The sequence below is a fragment of the Aureobasidium pullulans genome (assembly GCF_000721785.1).
Source record: "Aureobasidium pullulans EXF-150 unplaced genomic scaffold scaffold_34, whole genome shotgun sequence".
Taxonomy (NCBI): Eukaryota; Fungi; Ascomycota; class Dothideomycetes; order Dothideales; family Saccotheciaceae; genus Aureobasidium; species Aureobasidium pullulans.
The window spans coordinates 134,617-151,258 of record NW_021941054.1 but is presented as its reverse complement, the minus strand read 5'-3'; the positions used below and the strand labels follow the sequence as shown (position 1 = coordinate 151,258).

Here is a 16,642-nt window from a genome sequence, read left to right as displayed (position 1 = left end):
TGTCTTGACGTCTCGAATTGACGATAGCTTGAAAGTCGATATTTGTCGCCAATTGCACTTCCACCACGCCACAATGAGACCCTCGACCCGATTGCTCGCCCAGGCCACGCGCTACCTCACCCCCGGCGCTCCCACCGGTCTGACTGGTGTCTTGACCCATGCCGCCCCCCGCTCCACCCTCCTCTACCTCTACAACACTACTCTGGACAAGCTGAAGCAGTTCCCCGAGCACTCCGTCTATCGCCAATCCGTCGAGGCTCTTACCAAGCACCGTCTATCTATCGTCGAGTCCGTCAAGCCCGAGGGTCTTGAGGAATGGCAATCTCGCGTTCGCAGCGTCGTCGAGGCACACCCTAACGCCTTCCGCTCAATTGCATCAGCCACCAACAAGAATGAGGTCAACATCGTCTACAACGAGACTGCCCTCAAGGGTATGGAGACCGAGGACTACGAGGACGAGCCCATTCAGAAGCAAGAGCCCGAGGGTCCTAGAGTTGCTTCCGAGAAGTCGCACCAGGGCCACTCGTTCATGGCCGATCCTCAGGCTGATAACGAGATGATACCTCGCATTGAGCCCGAACCCCCGCTCACTTCCGAGCAGTAAGATCTTCGCTCTCGCAATGCGACCGCACCTGCTAACACCAATCTTCAGGATCAACACCATCGAGTCGCAAATTGAGGCTGGCCTGATCGAGGAGATCATCCTTGTCGCAGAGGCCGAGACTGCTCTCGTCGACGAGATGTACAAGAGCAAGGTCTGGGAAGACCTCGAAGAGTCCCCCAACCAGGGCCAATGGGCTTACTACGAGCGCGATACTCACACCCCCAAGACCCAGGCACCATAGATTGCCTGCGAGTCGTCTGTTTTCCTTGTACAAAATACCAATCCACAAAGCGCTTTTCCTTGGTCCATCTAAATCATGAATTTCTAATTTCAGCTTCCCTCATCCGACTACTCATGCGATTCAGCAAGTGTTCTGAAGCTATACAGGAAGGTGCAGCTCCTTGGGCCTTACTGACTACCTGTCAACACTACCTAACAAACAGATCAAAAGCTGAGGATTTTAAAAGTCACCAAAGTGAAGTAAGCGTCTACAAACACTCACTGGAACAACAAAAGAAACCAGATTAAAGCCATCACAAGAAGATCGGGGCTTTGGTCTAATGGCTAAAACCCATCAACTTCTGATAAACCTCCATCCCAAATCGGAGCATAAATAGATTCCTGGGGCAGTTGTTCGACTCCCAGCGTGGTCGCGTAGATGATTTGGTCGAGAGAAGTTTCCCTAGTTAACTCTTGGTTTTTTGCTAACTCTACGTGCGCACGTCTTTTGTGCCTGGAAGCAGCGATCTACCAAACACTTCCCTTTTGACCCTTTCGAACAGCCTTTACAAGTCTCTCCTTGCCGTATTGGAAGCACTCTGGCAAACCGGTGTCTTCCCACGATCCACCCAGCATCAACTTGGCCAGGCCGGGCGCGCATGTGAAGATTCTCGCCATTCTGGAATTGGTTAGTCTTGTCAAATGACACTGAGAGATGCGCATCACTTACCCATGGCCGTTGAACCCAGCACAGATGTACTGTCCCGGCAACTCTTCGATCGCGCCGACATATGGCACCGAATCAGGGGTCATGGCAATTATACCCGTCCACGCATGATCCAGGCCTTCTCCATGGCGCTCACTCTCCTCACCGTACCCTGGGAACATTATCCCAAAACGCTTCATCGCATCGTCCACGATCTCCTGATTGAATGCGCCATCGTCGAAACTCTCCCGCACTGCCAGTGTTTCTGCGCTGAGCTCTGGATTGGACCTGGAAACGCCGAGCACGATTGTGCCGTCGCCCTTTCTCTGGATGACCGAGTAAAAGTGATGGAGACTGTATCTCAGCGACATTGTGCTGCTCAGCACATTCTCAGCGCTGAAAGCGGACGTGGGTACCAGTGAGTGTGCCTGCGCTCGATTCGGCGTGATGTAGCCATTGAGGTGAGGCAATAAAGCTGCAGCATATGCATTCGTACTGTGCACGATCGTCTGAGCTGAGACAACACCTCGAGGTGTGCGTACGTCCCATCGATATCCCGGATGCTTCGACTCGTTCACAGCGATAGCAGGACAATGTGTCCATAGCTGCGCGCCCTTTTCGATAACACTGCTCAACAGCCATTGTGCTAACTTAGCAGGATGACTAGACCCAGCGGGCCACTCATACGCCGCAACAGCCTCCGGGACCCTAGTCCTACGCTTCGCCTCCTCACCCTCATAGAACTGCACATGCGAAACATCTCCACCAGCAGCTTTAAAAGCCTCAAAACTCTGCGCCTCATACGCAGCAAACTCGGGTGTTAAGCAAACATCAAAAGTAGTGGTCAAGTCAAAGTCGCAGGAAACGTTGTGTCGACGCACAAACTCATCAACAGCATGCAGCACTTTTCTCTCCTCGACGATGATTTTCTTCGCTTGCTCGGGTCCATGAACGGCAGCGTAGGCGGCATAACCTCTAAATGCATAGGGGCGTACATGTCCTGCATTCCTGCCACTGGCTCCGGAAACTGCTTCTCTGGCTTCCAGGATAAGGATTTTACCGCCTGAGACGCCAGAGTCGATCAGAGAGAAGGCTGTTAAAGCACCTGAGATGCCGGAGCCGATGATGATATATTCGGCGGTCTCTGGGACTGGGGTGGTACGGTTGGCGTTGAGGTAAGGGAAGCCGCGAGTGGTTTTGTGCCAATATGATAGACAGGGTGATGGGAGAGGCAGAGAAGGTTCCAGACCAGGAGGAGTGGAGGGAGGTGTGGCAGGTTGAGCGGACGGCATGTTGTCTTTTAGATTTGTCTCAAAGTGTAGAGATCGATTGTCTGCAAAAAATAGCTGGCAAAGGTCCTTCTGGTGGTGTATGATTAATGTAGATTCCAACTTGGCCTGGCTATCGATATCGGTAGAGTAGTTAGATATGCTTTATGCTGAACCAAAACATTTGCACGCAGTTTTGCGACACTGCTAGCGGCTATGGTGGCCGATTTCGAGTCTATCAATTGCCTATCTCCCTTGCCCGCTGGCCGGAAACTCGAAGGAAGATGTTCAGTCGCAGATAATGGTGATTGGTGGCGATCACACCTGCCAAGACATGTTAACCTTCCAACCATGCGACAACGACCCCTCCTCTCACGCCGATACAGGACCATCCGCATGATACTTGGAGTGCCACAGAGCGAAGTAACGTCACGGACGTGATATGCGGTATCACCTGGACAGATAATCATGCCTTATCAAGATGTATGCGCCGCAGAGGATGCTGCCTCGCCTATCACTCCGCTGCTGCAGTCCTCAAGACAGCAGCAGCATGATAGTACTTTATCAAAAAGGTCTATAACATCTCCCTAATTCTTCATTGCATTTGTACCTTGCGAAAGGTCGATCTTCTATCAATTTGTGTGGTTCAACACTTGAATACAGAAATTATGGGCTTATCAACCATGTTCAGGAAAGCCAAACCGGCTATACAGATAGAGCATCGCTCCGCAGAAGAGAAGGCTCTGGTCAGAAGACTAGACATGTTTCTCCTGACTTTTGGCTGTATCAGTCAAGTCATCAAGTAAAGCTTCTCCGATCCGAAATAAAATTCCGGAACTAATTTGGATTACAGATATCTAGATCAACAGAACATCAATAATGCTTATGTCTCCGGCATGAAAGAGGATCTAAACCTTTACGGCAATGAACTCAACTACTTCACCACATATTTCAACATCGCCTATTGTCTCATGCTCATTCCATCACAAGCGATCATGACTTATGTCCGACCCAGCTACTGGCTCACTGGTCTTGAGATCACTTGGGGTGTCATCACGGGTTTGATGGCTTTGGCGAAGAACGCGAAGCATGTATATGTTCTGCGAGTGTTTTTGGGGTTGTGTGAGAGTAGTGCATGGCCTGGAATGATGACTCTGCTCATGCATTGGTATACGCCCATGGAGCTGGCCAAGAGAATGGGCTTTTATCAGTCTTGTCAAACATTAGGATATATGATGTCCGGTGCTCTGCAAGCTGCCATTATTGCAACGCTTGAGGGCAAGGGGCTTTCAGGTTGGCGATGGTTGTTCGTTATCAGTGAGTGCTATTGTATATTTGGCGAGGATCGTATTGCTGACTATCCATCAGACGCAATCATGACCGTGGTCTGGGGTGTCTTGGGCTTTTTCATGCTGCCCGACGTACCAAACAATCCCAATCCTAGAGCATTCTGGTTCAAGAAGGTTGATGCTGAGCTTGCCATGGAACGACTCGCCAGACACGGTCGAGCAGAACCGAAGAAGTTGTCATGGGCAGGTACAAAACGTGCTTTCTCCGGTTGGACCCTCTACTTCATCGCTGCGCTGTACATCGCAACTGTGCATGCTCAAGGAGGTTATCAATACTTCAATCTCTTCCTCAAGTCTCTCACAAACCCCGACGGCTCAAAGCGATGGTAAGAACATCATATCCACAATAATCAAGCAGAGACTAACACACCACAGGACCACCGAAGAAATCAATGTCATCCCCATCGCAGGCGGTGGTATAGCCGTCGCGTTCGTCTGGATCTGGGCCATCCTCTCCGATACCCTCCGCACCCGCTGGACTTTAATCATCACTCAATCGCTCATCGGTCTCATCCCAGCTATAACAATGACCCTCTGGACTTCCAACCCCTCCAGCGTTCCCGTCTCCGCCGCCTATGCTGCATACTTCATCTCCTACCTCTCCCTGGGCACCGCACCCTTGATTTTCTCCTGGCTGTCTGAATTAATCCCTCAAGACCCTGAAGCCAGATCTCTGATCGTGGGAACCAGTGTAGCGGGCTATTATGCCGTTTCCGCATGGTCGGGAATATTGATCTGGCCGGCCAGCGAGGCGCCTTATTATAGATGTGGATGGCAGACTGCGTTGAGTTTGTGGCTGGTGGTTATTGCCATGACTTGCGTGTTGAGGTTTGTGGATGTGAGGTATTTGATGCCGAAGAGGAAGCTGTTTGTTGCGGAGGTTTTGCATGGAGATGCTGTGCAGGAGAGCGAAATTGCTCCTGAGCATGATGACGATAGGGATGTGGACAGTTTGAAGGGCAAAGATGTTGGTGTTGCGGTTAGTAGAGTCTGAGTCCACTTCACCATATTCCTTTTTTCAATGGAATGGCTCCATTTGATTCACTCTTCAAGATAATCCACAATTGAAGCTCGGAACGCAGCGAGAAGAAGTCCAGATGATATTCCCACTAGATAGGAAGGACCTAAATCATGAAGCGAGATGTAAGCAGCGCATGGACTATAGAGTATGAGGCGTGCAGAGTGTCTTGAGGAAGTAGGATATTTAGGGGTTATAGTATCTAAAGGTATATAAGCGCAAGAACACATGTGGATATCAAAACAGCGAAGTCGAGCATCTTAAGGAGAGTGAGGGTATTTAAGGGGGAAATCAGTTGAATATAAAAATCAATCGCTTGCTCGCTTCGCTTTCATTATAAAGACAAGACAGACCAAGAGTCGGTGTTAATAAGGACAGAAAGAAATGAAAACCCAGGAAACCCTTGTCATGCAATTTTGAAGAAAATCAATGTTGTAGATCAACAAGCTCATCAGAAGTTGGATGCTGTGTTGATCTGACCGCCGCCGTTGTGGTAGCGAGCAAGTGGGGGCTCATTCTTCTCAGTCATGAGGGCATCGTGTGGTCGAGGACCCATAATATCATCATCATCCATTCTGGGGCCCTTTGCACGGCGGCGTCCCCACATGCGCCATGCTACAAGAGCAAGACCGCCGAGGAGGATAGCACCACCAATACCACCGACGACACCTCCGATGATCTTCTTGCTGGATGTGCTGAGGCCACCGCCGCTGCTTCCACTGCTTCCACCATCATTCAATTGAGGTGAGACGGTAGCGGTTGCGTAACCAGTAGTGGATGAAACGACTCTCTCGGTGGGGATTGCAGTTGTCACAGAGCTGCCACCAATGACGGTGACAACGGTGGTAGTATATCGCTCAGTCGATGAAGTGACAAGGGCGGATGTGATGGTGGTAGCCTGGCTTACAGTCGAGCGGTGGATAGTGGTAGCGGCTGAACCAGAGCCAATGACAATAACCTCGGATGAAGAAGATTTGGACGACTTTGTGCTGCTTGTCTTTGTGCCTGAAGCAGATGAGGAGCGAGAAGATGCAGCAGAAGAGCCTGATGCAGCAGCTGAGGAAGAAGCAGCCGCGCTGGTCTGGCTGGCAGATGCACTGTTTACAGACGACGAAGGGGCAGCTGAACTTGTGGTCTCGGCGGCGGCGGAGGTTTGTGATGTGGATGGAGCGGCGGCTGAGGTGGCAGAATCGCTAGTGGGGGCGGCCTCAGAAGTCGATGTCGAAGGAGGAGCCTCGCTAGAAGTAGTAGGAGCCTCTGTCGATGTAGGGGAGGTTGTTGTGACGGGCTGCTCGCTAGTCGAGGTAGGTGGCACGGAGGAGGTCGTGTCGGGCGCAACGGAGGAGGAAGTGGTAGGGGCGACCGACGACGTGGATACGTCGGCGGAAGATGTTGGCGAGGCTGTGGTCGATGTGCTTGCCCCTGTGCCGACCAGGGAGTTTTGACGCTTCAGCATCCATGGCAGGCTGTTTGCGTTCACTGTCGCGAAGACCATGATGAGAGCGAACAATAGAGCGATAAGGCTCGGTGAGCGCGCCATTGTATGCGACATGCAGAAATGTCGTTGACTGCAAGCTATAGGAGGCGTCGATCGACAATCGAGAAATTTCTATCCAAGTGACTGCCTGGTGTCAGGCGGCTGTAGGATGCTAATATCGCGGAGCGTAAGGGCCGTTTAAGAGTCTGCCAACGGTCGTGTGCTCTACGAATGGGTTATACGAAGAGATGGCGTGGCCTGCGATAAGGGGTGCCTCTGTACAGGGTCTGATGCGAAACACGTTACGGCGATGAAAACGAGTGAAAGAAAGCAAAAGATGGGTGAACAACAGCAAGGGAAAAATCAAAGGCGTATGTACGGAGCGAGCGGAAGGTACGAGTACATGCAAGTGGGTTGGGAAGCGACGATGATGTTCGAACGGGCCAGAGACTTTGTCACCGAAAGGCCAAGCGCGTGGCAGCTTCGTGTGAGAAAGCCTAAAGATAGGACACAGCATGACACTGGCCTGCATGTGGCTAGCTTCCGTCTCGGAACCCATGCTACTTTTCGTTTGGTTCGAATCCTTTATCGGCCTCGCCTGTCGATCTGCTGTTGCGCACGCCTTCATCATGTCATTTCGGAGAGAAACAAAAGCGAAATTGCTTTGCAGCGAGAAGAACCTTTGCAACGGTTCGTGATCCAGCATGTCGTGTCATCACTCATCGGGCAAGACTGCTTGGCTATCTATTGAGCGAGAGATCGAACTTCGAAGGGTCTGCCTAATCCAGCTGAATCTCCAAAGTCCCCCAGCATTTCCCTGCAGCAACCTGAAGTGAGAGTCCACTTCTTTCCCGGCCAGCCCGAACTCTCCGCAGCAACACGACCCTAGACACGCCTCGCGCACCTAGGTCCTACACTCGTCCGCGTCCTGCAACATCCGACTTGTCTCGCGTTTCGTCCGTGTTTGAGTGAAGGTTTGATGCTCTTTCTGCATTTGCTCAACTAAAACTATTCGTACAAATCTCATGCAAGTCGTCTCATGGGTATCGCGTCGTCAATTACATTTCAAATCCGCTCCTGCACCTCATCTCTCTAATAGGCACGTGTGTAGTGCTCGCCCTTGCCATCAGTGCCATGCATTCTTCTTGTTCCGGCGGCCTGCAATACTTGTCAGCAATGTTACATTATTAGATGTGCCTGCGTCTGTCGACACTTACCTTGACACCGGGCTTGCCTGTAACACTGCCTCGCAGGTTCATCATTGCACCGCTGATTTTGTCGCCCATACTCGGCTTGCGCTTCTGCACTCTGGCAGTTCTGCCGGTCGTTGTGCCTGTGGTATGGTGACCGGTGGTGTGGTGGGTAGAGGTATGGTGACCTGTCGTGTGTCTTGTGCTGGATCCAACCGTTCTTCCAGTGCTAGCAGTTGTAGGGCCGGTGTGATGGCTGGTGCTGTGAGGAGCGCCGACTTCCTTCTTGGTAGTTGTGGTTGTATGGCTTCCAGTGATAGGGTTGGTCGAGTGTTTGGTTGAAGTTGTGACGGTACGGTTGTTGCCCTTCAGACGCGACATGAGCGAAGGCTTGGTGACTGTGGTGTTGTTTGCTGCTCTTGTGCGTGCCATGATGAGATAGTGCTTGGGGGATTGATTGGTTGGTAATAGAAGTTATCAGGAAAGTCCAATTGAGATGTAGGTGGATATGCTTTGAAAAGGTCGTCGCAAACACGCTTCATATATACCATGCCATGCTCGAGGAGCGTCCCTCGATGGTATGACGAGCCAGCCACATGACTGTGCTCGCACACCTAGAAACTGGATTTTGATCGAGTTGGTATAGCAAGCTATGCATGGCACGTCATGTCGCAGATCTGCTGATGAAGGAGATATGCCAGGGTGTTGCGAGGGTCCATCCAATAGGTCAAGATGCCTTCGAGATTGTTCTGGCCAACATCACAAGTTGGCACAAAACTTGATGCTTGTCCGCAGTTCAGGAAACTGCTCATAGCCAAGGAGAATGCAGCAGATCCGACGTCATAGCCAATTTGTGCGTATGGGACGACGAGTCCTCTATGAGGACATGGACGATGGAGAGGTGAATGCTGATGTCCGGATGTATCTTATCGTCGCTGAGTGTATATGTTCATACTGAAGGAGAGTTTGCTGAGAAGATACTGTGTGACTGTTTTGGGTTTGACTTTGGCCCAGTCCAACGTACGATGGATGTCCCGCGTTGTCAACGCTTGAGACGTCGCTTGGAGCAAGCAAGAGCTGTTCAACACAATAGCAACTAGACCACTGTCCCCTTTGATCTTTCAGGAAATTCATACTTCAAAGACCAAATTGCGGTTGAAATGGAAGACTCATCGTTCTCGCGCCTTCCTCTTGAACTCCGCGAACAGATCATAGGCTACATTATTCCGACCGACAACAAGACAAGCAATGATTGCGTACAATGGCGGGTCAGGGCTTACTCTTATGAATCTGCGCAGCGTCTGTTACTATGGCTGGCCCGCCGTTACGCCGTGTTGGCCACTTGCCATGAGCTCCAGAGTCTGGGTGTGCGTGTTCATCTGCGGCGTCAAGAGTATGTCTGGAAATGCTCTCTACTACCACCAAGCGCGAGGGCAGAGACCATGGATAGGAACAAAGTGATTTTCTGGAGCTTGCCATCGCTACAGTCACGAGGGTATATCAACAGTATTGGTGGTGTGGGAGCTATAACAACAGATGACTACCTGCATCGTGAGCGATGGGATGTGAACGACGGTCCACGCGCAACACGCTATCCGAACTGGGGCGATAATCCTCTTGAGCTCTTCTCACTTTACAAAGAAGCAGCTTACATTGCCTCCAAGCTGCGTCAGCAACAACTGGATAGAGGACTGGAGCACAGACAGTTGTTCATGAGACACAGTTATCGTCTGCAACCTCTCACTGACGGTAATGCATTCCGACCAGTCAAGAAAGCGTTACGAGGAACCTGGAAGCGCGACACAATGGAGCTTACGATAGACATGCTGGACGAAGCAACATCTATCCGTCGCATGGAAACAGGAATGGCGTTGCTTCACGTCGAACATCGCGAGAAGATTGAAGCCATTCAAAAGGAGATCAGCCGACAGGAAGCCCTGCCTTATCGAGAAAGGAGCAAAGACTTTGATGAGGAAGAACCATTTTTTATCGAGTATCTCTGCGAAATGGACATGAAGTATGGCTCATGGTGGCAACGAGTCAAGAGGTTCCATGAGGGATTGATCAAAGTGGCCATGCTGGGGTACAGAATGGACTACCGGGATGTCGATGACCATCTAGACGAGGTCAAAGCCAGATTGCCGCAGGATATCTCTCAGGACTACCTAGCTGGGAATCTGGTGGTGGATGCAATTGCAGATATGGTGAATGCGATCAAGCCGTATGAGATCGATTGTGACCATTGGGCCAAATCTCCGACTTCTTGAAGTTGAGTCGATCTTGAATCATTATTAGCCCCTGAAGCGGAAGTGAAGGGATTTGTGATATTCAGTCACATCATGGTCTCTCACTTGATTTGTTTACAATCATCATGGATAGATGGTGCACTCTTTGTTTCACGTGTCATCTCATGATTTGTCTAATGGTGAATGACCTTTCTTCTTTGGTAATGGCTGTTGACTTGATTTTGTTGATAGTGCTTTCTCAGACTTGCACACCAGGACCAGTCTTTGCGCCGGACTGCCTCCACATCAAAACACACCTGTGCAATACCTTATCCGTCCCAGTAAAGACTTCGCTTCTGACAATCATCTTGCTCGATCTTCTTCACTTCTCGCCCAGGGCTTGACAGTCATCACATTCGTGATGCGTGTGAATATTTGGACACCACACACTTCGTGATACTCAGCCTTGAATCCTCTTGTTCTTTCTTGTCGCCAGCATCTTTTCAGGAAACTTCCTCTCCGTGAGATCTGACCAAAGGCACAGTGTCGTGTGCCTCAGGCTCTTTGGCAGTGATGACACGAAGAGTATGACCATGCTCCATTCCAACCTACATTCACCAACGTCAGCCGCGATCAAGAATAGACAAGGGCGGTTCAACCTTACCTTGGCAGGAGTCTCCTCAGGAACCAGCCATCTCTGTTTTTCTTCCCACCAGAAAGTAGCGCCCGGAATCCAGCCCATGCCGAATCTTTCGTTCATGTGGACGCCCTCCCAATAGGCGGTCCAGCCAGCATCTGAGGTGTTGACGAGGAGGCGGATGTAGATGCGTGGGCCTAGTGGGTGTTTGGGCTCGTCTGGGTTGGGGACAGGAGGCATGATGTGTCGATCATCGTCGGGATCACTGGTATTGTGGCGGATGTATTGAGACGACATCGTTCGTGGGTGTATTGAACGGTGTGGTGTTGCTGTGAAGATATGGATCGATGAATTGTATCTATTTGTATCGACGAGGTGGGAGCGCGACTCGAGGTGATAGATGTTGCCTTGGAAGAGCTTGATGGAGCAAACTGTCGACAACGTGTTGTAGATCTAGTACCTTCCGGAGAATATCAACAGCATCTGTTGATATCAAGCAAATGGCAAGCGTGATATGACAAGGGACATACAATACATCACTTTCCAACGCAAACCCAAAGCTTATGGCAAAATCACACTGACTCAATGCACAAAGCAAAAACATGCAAACGATGATCGAGCAGAATGAAGAACATCGGCAAAATCATATTTGTAAAAGGGAAAGGGGGTATAGTGCTATTTCCAGTTTTTCCATCTTTCCAGCCTTTTCCTCCCAGCCAAAACCCATTAGTTGCCCCTTGTATGGGTCCAAACAAACAATCAAAAACAGAAAATCTCAATGTGCTCATGACTCTTTTTCAATGACAGGCGTGATGATGAAAAGAAAAAGTCCTTCCGAAACTGGAAGAGCGTAAAGGTGAAATGGGGGCCAGGTGAGATGCCTAGCAAAGAAGAGAAAGAAGTAGTCGCGATGTAAGGCGGAAGTAGAAGCCAAGAAGATGTCGAGAGAAGACAGAATTTGCCCATGGAGGTAAGACAGTGCGCGCGATGACGAGAGACTCATTACTCCCTAGGCATGAGAATTGCATCGCGGCAGAGGACTGCGACTCGCTTGAATAGTCTGCGCCACTCAAGCGGATCACCCTTTGCCTTGACGAATCTGACTTCAACAAGTCCGTCTTCAGCAATAGACTCCAAAACGACGTTTCCGCTGAGCCCTTGCTTACGACCATCGACCATGCGAATGCGAATGTAAGCTTGTTTGGCCTTGTCGTCAGCGGCAGCAGAGGCTGGTATGGGAACGTTGAGTGTGTGCAGGGCGCTGCGTACTGTTCCGAGCAACTGAGGCAGCGCTTGGTAGGAATAGAAGCGTGCGAGAGATTGAGCGGGTACGATATCCCGGAAGCGGCGGGCGTTTTGGGTCAGAGACAGAGGGACGCTGTGGTTCTGGCTGAACTGGGTCATGTGCGGCTCTTGTGAAAGTTGGGCGGCAATGAGGTCGTGAGTAACGGCGACGCGGGAGGAGTCGTGTGCTGTTACGGGCTGAGATGCAGTGAGACCTGCGAGACGTGGCGGGGCCTCCCAGTCGTAAGGTTGATCGAAGGCTGACGTGTTTGGTTGCGTCGACATCTGGTTGGCGGGTGTAGGCTGTGACTCGACTTGTTTCGGCTGCTCCTGGCTCTGTGATGAGTCGGGTACGGTGGTGAAGTCGATGTGCAGGCGCTCGATCATGTTTGTCGCCAGGCTGACCGAGTCCGAGACGGTTCCCTTTGAATTCATGAACTTGTTGGGGCGAGTGTACCATGAATGGATGCGGATGTCATTGAGCTTGAAGCGCTCGAGTACGTCGACCTTGAGCATGCCACGGAGCAGACTCAGTGCATCCGAGGGTATCTTGTCCCACAAGTCGTCCTCAGGACGGCCTTGTGTTTCGCAGAAGTGGTAAAATTCCTCGCTCTTCCGCGGTTCGGGCTGATCCCAAGGAGTGTTGCCCACCAAGAGAACGAACAGCACAATGGCGCAACTCCAGATGTCCGAGATGTTGGGACAGTAGCCAAACTTTTCCTCGCCGTGCTTCCTCTTTTGATTTGCGTGGCCGACCTGGATGATCTCGGGCGCAATGTACGGCGGGCTTCCGCAGACCAATCCACACATCTTGGAGTCTCCAGTCTTGGGATTGAGGAAAGCGGTGGCAAGACCGAAGTCGGCCAGCTTCAGGTCGCCGTTCGCAGTCAACAGCATGTTCTCGGGCTTGATGTCTCTATGCGCGACGCCCTTGCCGTGACACCAGGCGATGGCGTTGATGAGCTGCTTGAAGTAGAAGTGGGCAATATCCTCCCCAACGCCTTCGTCGGCCTCGATTTTGTCAAACAGGTCGCCGCCCTCTGCCAATTCCATGGCGATCCAGATCCATGATTGGTCGTCTCCGTGGGAGAGGAAGCGGATGATGTTGGCATGTCCAGACACTTGACGATGCAGACTGATCTCAAGCTCGATCTGCTTGGGTCGCAACCGACCGACCCTGAATGCGTGGTCTTTGTTGATGAACTTGACGGCGATGACGGGCTTCGGCTTGTCCTTGGGCACTGCCTTGCGGATCCTATCGCCAACGTCTAGTCAATAAACATGTCTTGTGGTCTACTTGTTGAATACGTACGACGCATATGCGCCGGACCCAATAGTCTTGGATACGAGTCGAAAGGGCAGGTTGCTCGGGAGTGGAGCTGCTTGCGACTGTGAAACGCGTTAGACGAAAATGTCTTTGTCAAAACATTCGTTAACCTCATCAACTTACACCCGGCGGGACGCCCATGACTTGTGCTATAGGCCCTCTGTCTTCTAGAAGAAATTGTAGCTGTCGCTAAAGCGCCGGATGCTTGTATAGAAAAAAAGATCAAAGATCGGTTCTTTCGATAATACTGTTGACAATGATTCAGTCTTCAGCTGTCTGGCCGAGGAAGACGCGTTGGCGTTTGTTGGAAACGCGTGCCGTTTGATCGTTTTGATTCATGGAAGCCACGCGGGAATTGGATCGAACCTTGTTCTTCCTCTCTACCGCGTAAGCCTCCTGTCTACACTGTTCGCGTCTCACTGCATTTGCCAAAGTAGTAGCTACAGTAGTTGGACTTTGCACTGATGCTGATTGGAAAGTACAAGCACATGAAAGAGAGTGCAGTGTTTATAGACGTGTCATGCATGGCGTCAGCTAATGGTACTTCTACATCTTGCGCCATGTGCGCAGCCCCCTCTTTGCATCCATATCCATCGAAAAAAACATGTCCTCCTTGCAATCGCTTGGTCGTCAATGTGCCGCGCTTCCTTCTGCTACCGCTGCTGCTGTCAGCCACGCGGTGCAAATTCAAGGGTAGCAAATGAAACAGGAATGTGTCGAAATGAAGAAACAAATGAAAAGCATCAAGGAGAAAAATAAAGCAAAGTCCAATTACTTGTCGTCTTCCTCGTGCATGATCGATGTTTCCAAAAACAAAAGCAGAAACAAACGCCGATCTGCTATGCACCCTGAAACGCCAGATGATGCCTTTATCCGAATGAAAGACCAGAAAATAAGTTACAGTGTGGGAGATGACACCCACCGCCACGGAAGGGGCCACTCGGGGCACGTCCGATAGGCCTCGTTGATGGGATTATCCAGGTTCGTCTTCGCAATTGCTATCCAAAGCTGACACGCCTCACTGGGTGGGACGTGGCTGTAAGATATACATCGAGGCATGAATTGTTGGTGTGCATGTGCGACGAGGCGCGTACATCGTCTTTCCATATTTCATTTCCGAGGCGACCGATTCCTGGTTTGACCGAGATTGTTGGAAAGTGCTTGCAATAAGCGGGCGAGATAGGAAGGTGTTAAAAATGGTCAATGGTAACCATTGCCTTATGAGACCGAGGCAGCAGAGAAGGCTGCATTCATCTGGTCGTAGTTGGTGCGGTTCTCCAGCATTCTGATGTACTTGGGATCCCTGCTAAACTTGGGGACCGAATCCTGAATATTTGTTAGGACTGACTCGTTGGCAGATAAGCATGTAGACGGTGACTTACGCTAGCCATGAGCTTGAAGACACTGGTCTGGGCCTGGTCGAACAAAGTAGCTACCTCATCCAAGCTGGCAATCATCTCCGTGTCTTCACCAACGGCGCGGGTCATGCGACTGGCAAGAGCGTTGCGAAGGTTGTGGTCAATGTTGAGCTCACAGGGCGAACCAGGTGCAAGGAAGGCATTGTACAAGCCTGGAAAAGTTAGCCGTGGGGACTGTCAAAGGGGTAGTAGAGTATGGACTTACTGTATGCTGAAGCCAGGGTTTCGCGGATGAGGTCCAGACGAGGGGCAGGAACAGAGCGCTTGGCCGAGTTGTAATCGAGCAAGAAGCTTCTAACTTCGAGATAGAAGGTAAGGTTCTCCTCACAATGGGTTTCTTGCAGGAACTCGCGGAAGACCAGACGCTGCGCCGGGTCGTGAATGATTTGAGACATTCTAGTGGTGTTGGAATCACGAGCTACGCCAGGAGGCAGCTTGACAACAACAGCCTCACCGTTGATGGATCCGTTGGGGCTTCTGACCCAGCCAGCAATTCTCATACCCTTATCAGTAACGCCGTAATGCGCAGTCTTGAGGGGCTGGAAACGCGAGGCGGCAGGTGAGTTGCGCTCTTCGGTCAAGTTTACAATCAATTGGTGGACCATGAATTGCTGGGCAATGTCACAGGCCTCTTTTCTGTTCACGACCATACAGCAGTCCATGAGCCAATCAAGGGCCGACTTGCCAGTAAACATGTAGGGTGTGTCTTTCTCAAATTGCTTGCGAGACCTCATCATGTGCACGCCGACCAAGCCGGTTGCGTAATCGTGTATCGACTCGGAGTCGGCTGTGGCAGTGCTCTTGAGGTTGGGGCCTTCCTCACCACAGAAACGTCTGAAGACCACCTCAATGGTACCGCGGTCGATGTTGATGTTATCGTTCTCGGGCACACGTTCGAGGATGACGAGTTGCATGGTGTTGCGAGGGGAGTCCAGCAATTCGTTGACATGGCGCTGGTGGATGCCGTTACGCTGGCAGAAACGGGTCAGAACACGCATACCCTTGGGTGTCAATTGCCACACAGAACTCCTCGAGCTGAAGTCCGTCTTGCCGTCCAATGACTCGACGAATCTTGCTTCGACGAAACGGTTGCAGACGGTGCGAGCCATCTCCTTGGCCATGGAGAAAGTGGTCGTGGTTGTGGTGGTAACGATCCTTGAGGGGTCTTTCGGGTCGGGCATGCGGTTTGACTGGGAGAATTTGAGAGAACCAAGGTTGGTCAGAGCTTCATCGGTGGTGAAGGTGTGCTCGACCTTTGTGAAGCGGACACGATGGGGAGTCAAGGGCAAGCTGACCATCAATGTCGAGAAGAGATCCTTGAGATCCTGCAAAGGGAGAAGGGTAAGCGGGGAACGCAGTATAAACAAAAGCGAAACGGAGGCTTACTCTTGTGAATGGGCGGTCATCATCGGTCTGACGCAGCAGACGGGACGAGGTTTGATGCATCTTTTGCCTGTTGCTTTCTTCTTTGTCGAGAGGGACAGCCCAGGGAGGAGTGGTGGCCGAGAGAAAGGTGTTTAGCGAGATTCGCTTGTCGTCGAGGCCGGGACGACGGGGGTGGTAGTCGACGCTGGACAGCGACTCCTGCGACAGACGAGACGAAGGGCGCGTGGGCGAGTCGAGCGAGTCGCGGGTAGGAGCAATGCGTCCCAGCGAGGTCAGGCGAAGATGCGAAAGAGGTTGACGCAGAGATGCAGCAACAGCGGCGGATGATGGGCCGGGTTGGTTGTTAATGACGCCGGCAGATCGGCTCGCCGAGTCTTCTGCGGGAGGTGCGGTAAGGCTGTCGTGCTTGGTTCGTTGCTTCTCACGTGGCTGTTGACCTTCACTGGACAAGCGAGAACTGGAACTGGAAGTCTTCACGGGCAACTCGTCGGGCACGGGGGTCAGGAGCGACGGCGACGTGTGTTGCAGTGAGGA

The 16,642-nt window shown here is 51.4% G+C and overlaps 9 protein-coding genes across 9 annotated transcripts; 3 read left to right on the top strand and 6 right to left on the bottom strand.

Moving 5' to 3' along the window:
• The first annotated feature begins 34 nt into the window (after positions 1–34).
• M438DRAFT_349821 (uncharacterized protein) lies at positions 35–1,062 on the top strand. The gene is made up of 2 exons (XM_029906482.1): positions 35–600; positions 653–1,062. Exons 1-2 carry the CDS (start codon positions 74–76, stop codon positions 843–845), a joined length of 720 nt encoding a protein of 239 aa, XP_029755502.1. The 5' UTR covers positions 35–73; the 3' UTR covers positions 846–1,062.
• A 140-nt stretch (positions 1,063–1,202) lies between these two features.
• Positions 1,203–3,000, bottom strand: M438DRAFT_306518 (FAD dependent oxidoreductase). Its single transcript, XM_029902269.1, has 2 exons — positions 1,554–3,000; positions 1,203–1,502 (listed from the first exon to the last, which is right to left on the bottom strand). Exons 1-2 carry the CDS (start codon positions 2,819–2,821, stop codon positions 1,352–1,354), a joined length of 1,419 nt encoding a protein of 472 aa, XP_029755501.1. The 5' UTR covers positions 2,822–3,000; the 3' UTR covers positions 1,203–1,351.
• A 480-nt stretch (positions 3,001–3,480) lies between these two features.
• On the top strand, positions 3,481–5,144 carry M438DRAFT_328444 (major facilitator superfamily transporter; the record flags this gene model as incomplete). Its single annotated transcript, XM_029903207.1, has 4 exons — positions 3,481–3,599; positions 3,651–4,114; positions 4,166–4,472; positions 4,522–5,144. The coding sequence occupies 4 exons, from the start codon at positions 3,481–3,483 to the stop codon at positions 5,138–5,140; spliced, it is 1,509 nt and encodes a 502-aa protein (XP_029755500.1). The 3' UTR covers positions 5,141–5,144.
• A 140-nt stretch (positions 5,145–5,284) lies between these two features.
• M438DRAFT_349817 (uncharacterized protein) lies at positions 5,285–7,095 on the bottom strand. Its single transcript, XM_029906481.1, has one exon. The coding sequence runs from the start codon at positions 6,702–6,704 to the stop codon at positions 5,616–5,618; it is 1,089 nt and encodes a 362-aa protein (XP_029755499.1). The 5' UTR covers positions 6,705–7,095; the 3' UTR covers positions 5,285–5,615.
• M438DRAFT_150354 (uncharacterized protein) lies at positions 6,746–7,554 on the bottom strand. The gene has a single exon (XM_029898966.1). It carries the CDS (start codon positions 7,345–7,347, stop codon positions 6,814–6,816), a length of 534 nt encoding a protein of 177 aa, XP_029755498.1. The 5' UTR covers positions 7,348–7,554; the 3' UTR covers positions 6,746–6,813.
• On the bottom strand, positions 7,368–8,365 carry M438DRAFT_349816 (uncharacterized protein). The gene is made up of 2 exons (XM_029906480.1): positions 7,753–8,365; positions 7,368–7,684 (listed from the first exon to the last, which is right to left on the bottom strand). The coding sequence occupies exon 1, from the start codon at positions 8,261–8,263 to the stop codon at positions 7,829–7,831; it is 435 nt and encodes a 144-aa protein (XP_029755497.1). The 5' UTR covers positions 8,264–8,365; the 3' UTR covers positions 7,368–7,684; positions 7,753–7,828.
• Positions 8,366–8,991: 626 nt separating this feature from the next.
• Positions 8,992–10,098, top strand: M438DRAFT_359769 (uncharacterized protein; the record flags this gene model as incomplete). The annotated part of the gene is made up of 1 exon (XM_029907368.1): positions 8,992–10,098. One exon carries the CDS (start codon positions 8,992–8,994, stop codon positions 10,096–10,098), a length of 1,107 nt encoding a protein of 368 aa, XP_029755496.1.
• A 1,211-nt stretch (positions 10,099–11,309) lies between these two features.
• On the bottom strand, positions 11,310–13,537 carry M438DRAFT_409609 (kinase-like protein). Its single transcript, XM_029910025.1, has 3 exons — positions 13,428–13,537; positions 13,290–13,366; positions 11,310–13,232 (listed from the first exon to the last, which is right to left on the bottom strand). The coding sequence occupies exons 1-3, from the start codon at positions 13,443–13,445 to the stop codon at positions 11,696–11,698; spliced, it is 1,632 nt and encodes a 543-aa protein (XP_029755495.1). The 5' UTR covers positions 13,446–13,537; the 3' UTR covers positions 11,310–11,695.
• A 985-nt stretch (positions 13,538–14,522) lies between these two features.
• On the bottom strand, positions 14,523–16,168 carry M438DRAFT_378313 (RGS-domain-containing protein; the record flags this gene model as incomplete). The annotated part of the gene is made up of 4 exons (XM_029908802.1): positions 14,523–14,630; positions 14,687–14,874; positions 14,928–16,047; positions 16,109–16,168. 4 exons carry the CDS (start codon positions 16,166–16,168, stop codon positions 14,523–14,525), a joined length of 1,476 nt encoding a protein of 491 aa, XP_029755494.1.
• Positions 16,169–16,642: the final 474 nt, after the last annotated feature.

Excerpts from the sequence above, each read along its gene's own strand:
- M438DRAFT_349821 (XM_029906482.1), top strand. The coding sequence starts at position 74 with ATGAGACCCTCGACCCGATTGCTCGCCCAGGCCACGCGCTACCTCACC. Across the intron at positions 601-652 it reads CCCCCGCTCACTTCCGAGCA|GATCAACACCATCGAGTCGC; the intron begins GTAAGATCTTCG and ends ACCAATCTTCAG.
- M438DRAFT_306518 (XM_029902269.1), bottom strand. The coding sequence starts at position 2,821 with ATGCCGTCCGCTCAACCTGCCACACCTCCCTCCACTCCTCCTGGTCTG. Across the intron at positions 1,503-1,553 it reads GCTGGGTTCAACGGCCATGG|AATGGCGAGAATCTTCACAT; the intron begins GTAAGTGATGCG and ends AACCAATTCCAG.
- M438DRAFT_349817 (XM_029906481.1), bottom strand. The coding sequence starts at position 6,704 with ATGGCGCGCTCACCGAGCCTTATCGCTCTATTGTTCGCTCTCATCATG.
- M438DRAFT_150354 (XM_029898966.1), bottom strand. The coding sequence starts at position 7,347 with ATGCTGGATCACGAACCGTTGCAAAGGTTCTTCTCGCTGCAAAGCAAT.
- M438DRAFT_349816 (XM_029906480.1), bottom strand. The coding sequence starts at position 8,263 with ATGGCACGCACAAGAGCAGCAAACAACACCACAGTCACCAAGCCTTCG.
- M438DRAFT_409609 (XM_029910025.1), bottom strand. Across the intron at positions 13,233-13,289 it reads GGGTCCGGCGCATATGCGTC|GATCCGCAAGGCAGTGCCCA; the intron begins GTACGTATTCAA and ends CGTTGGCGATAG.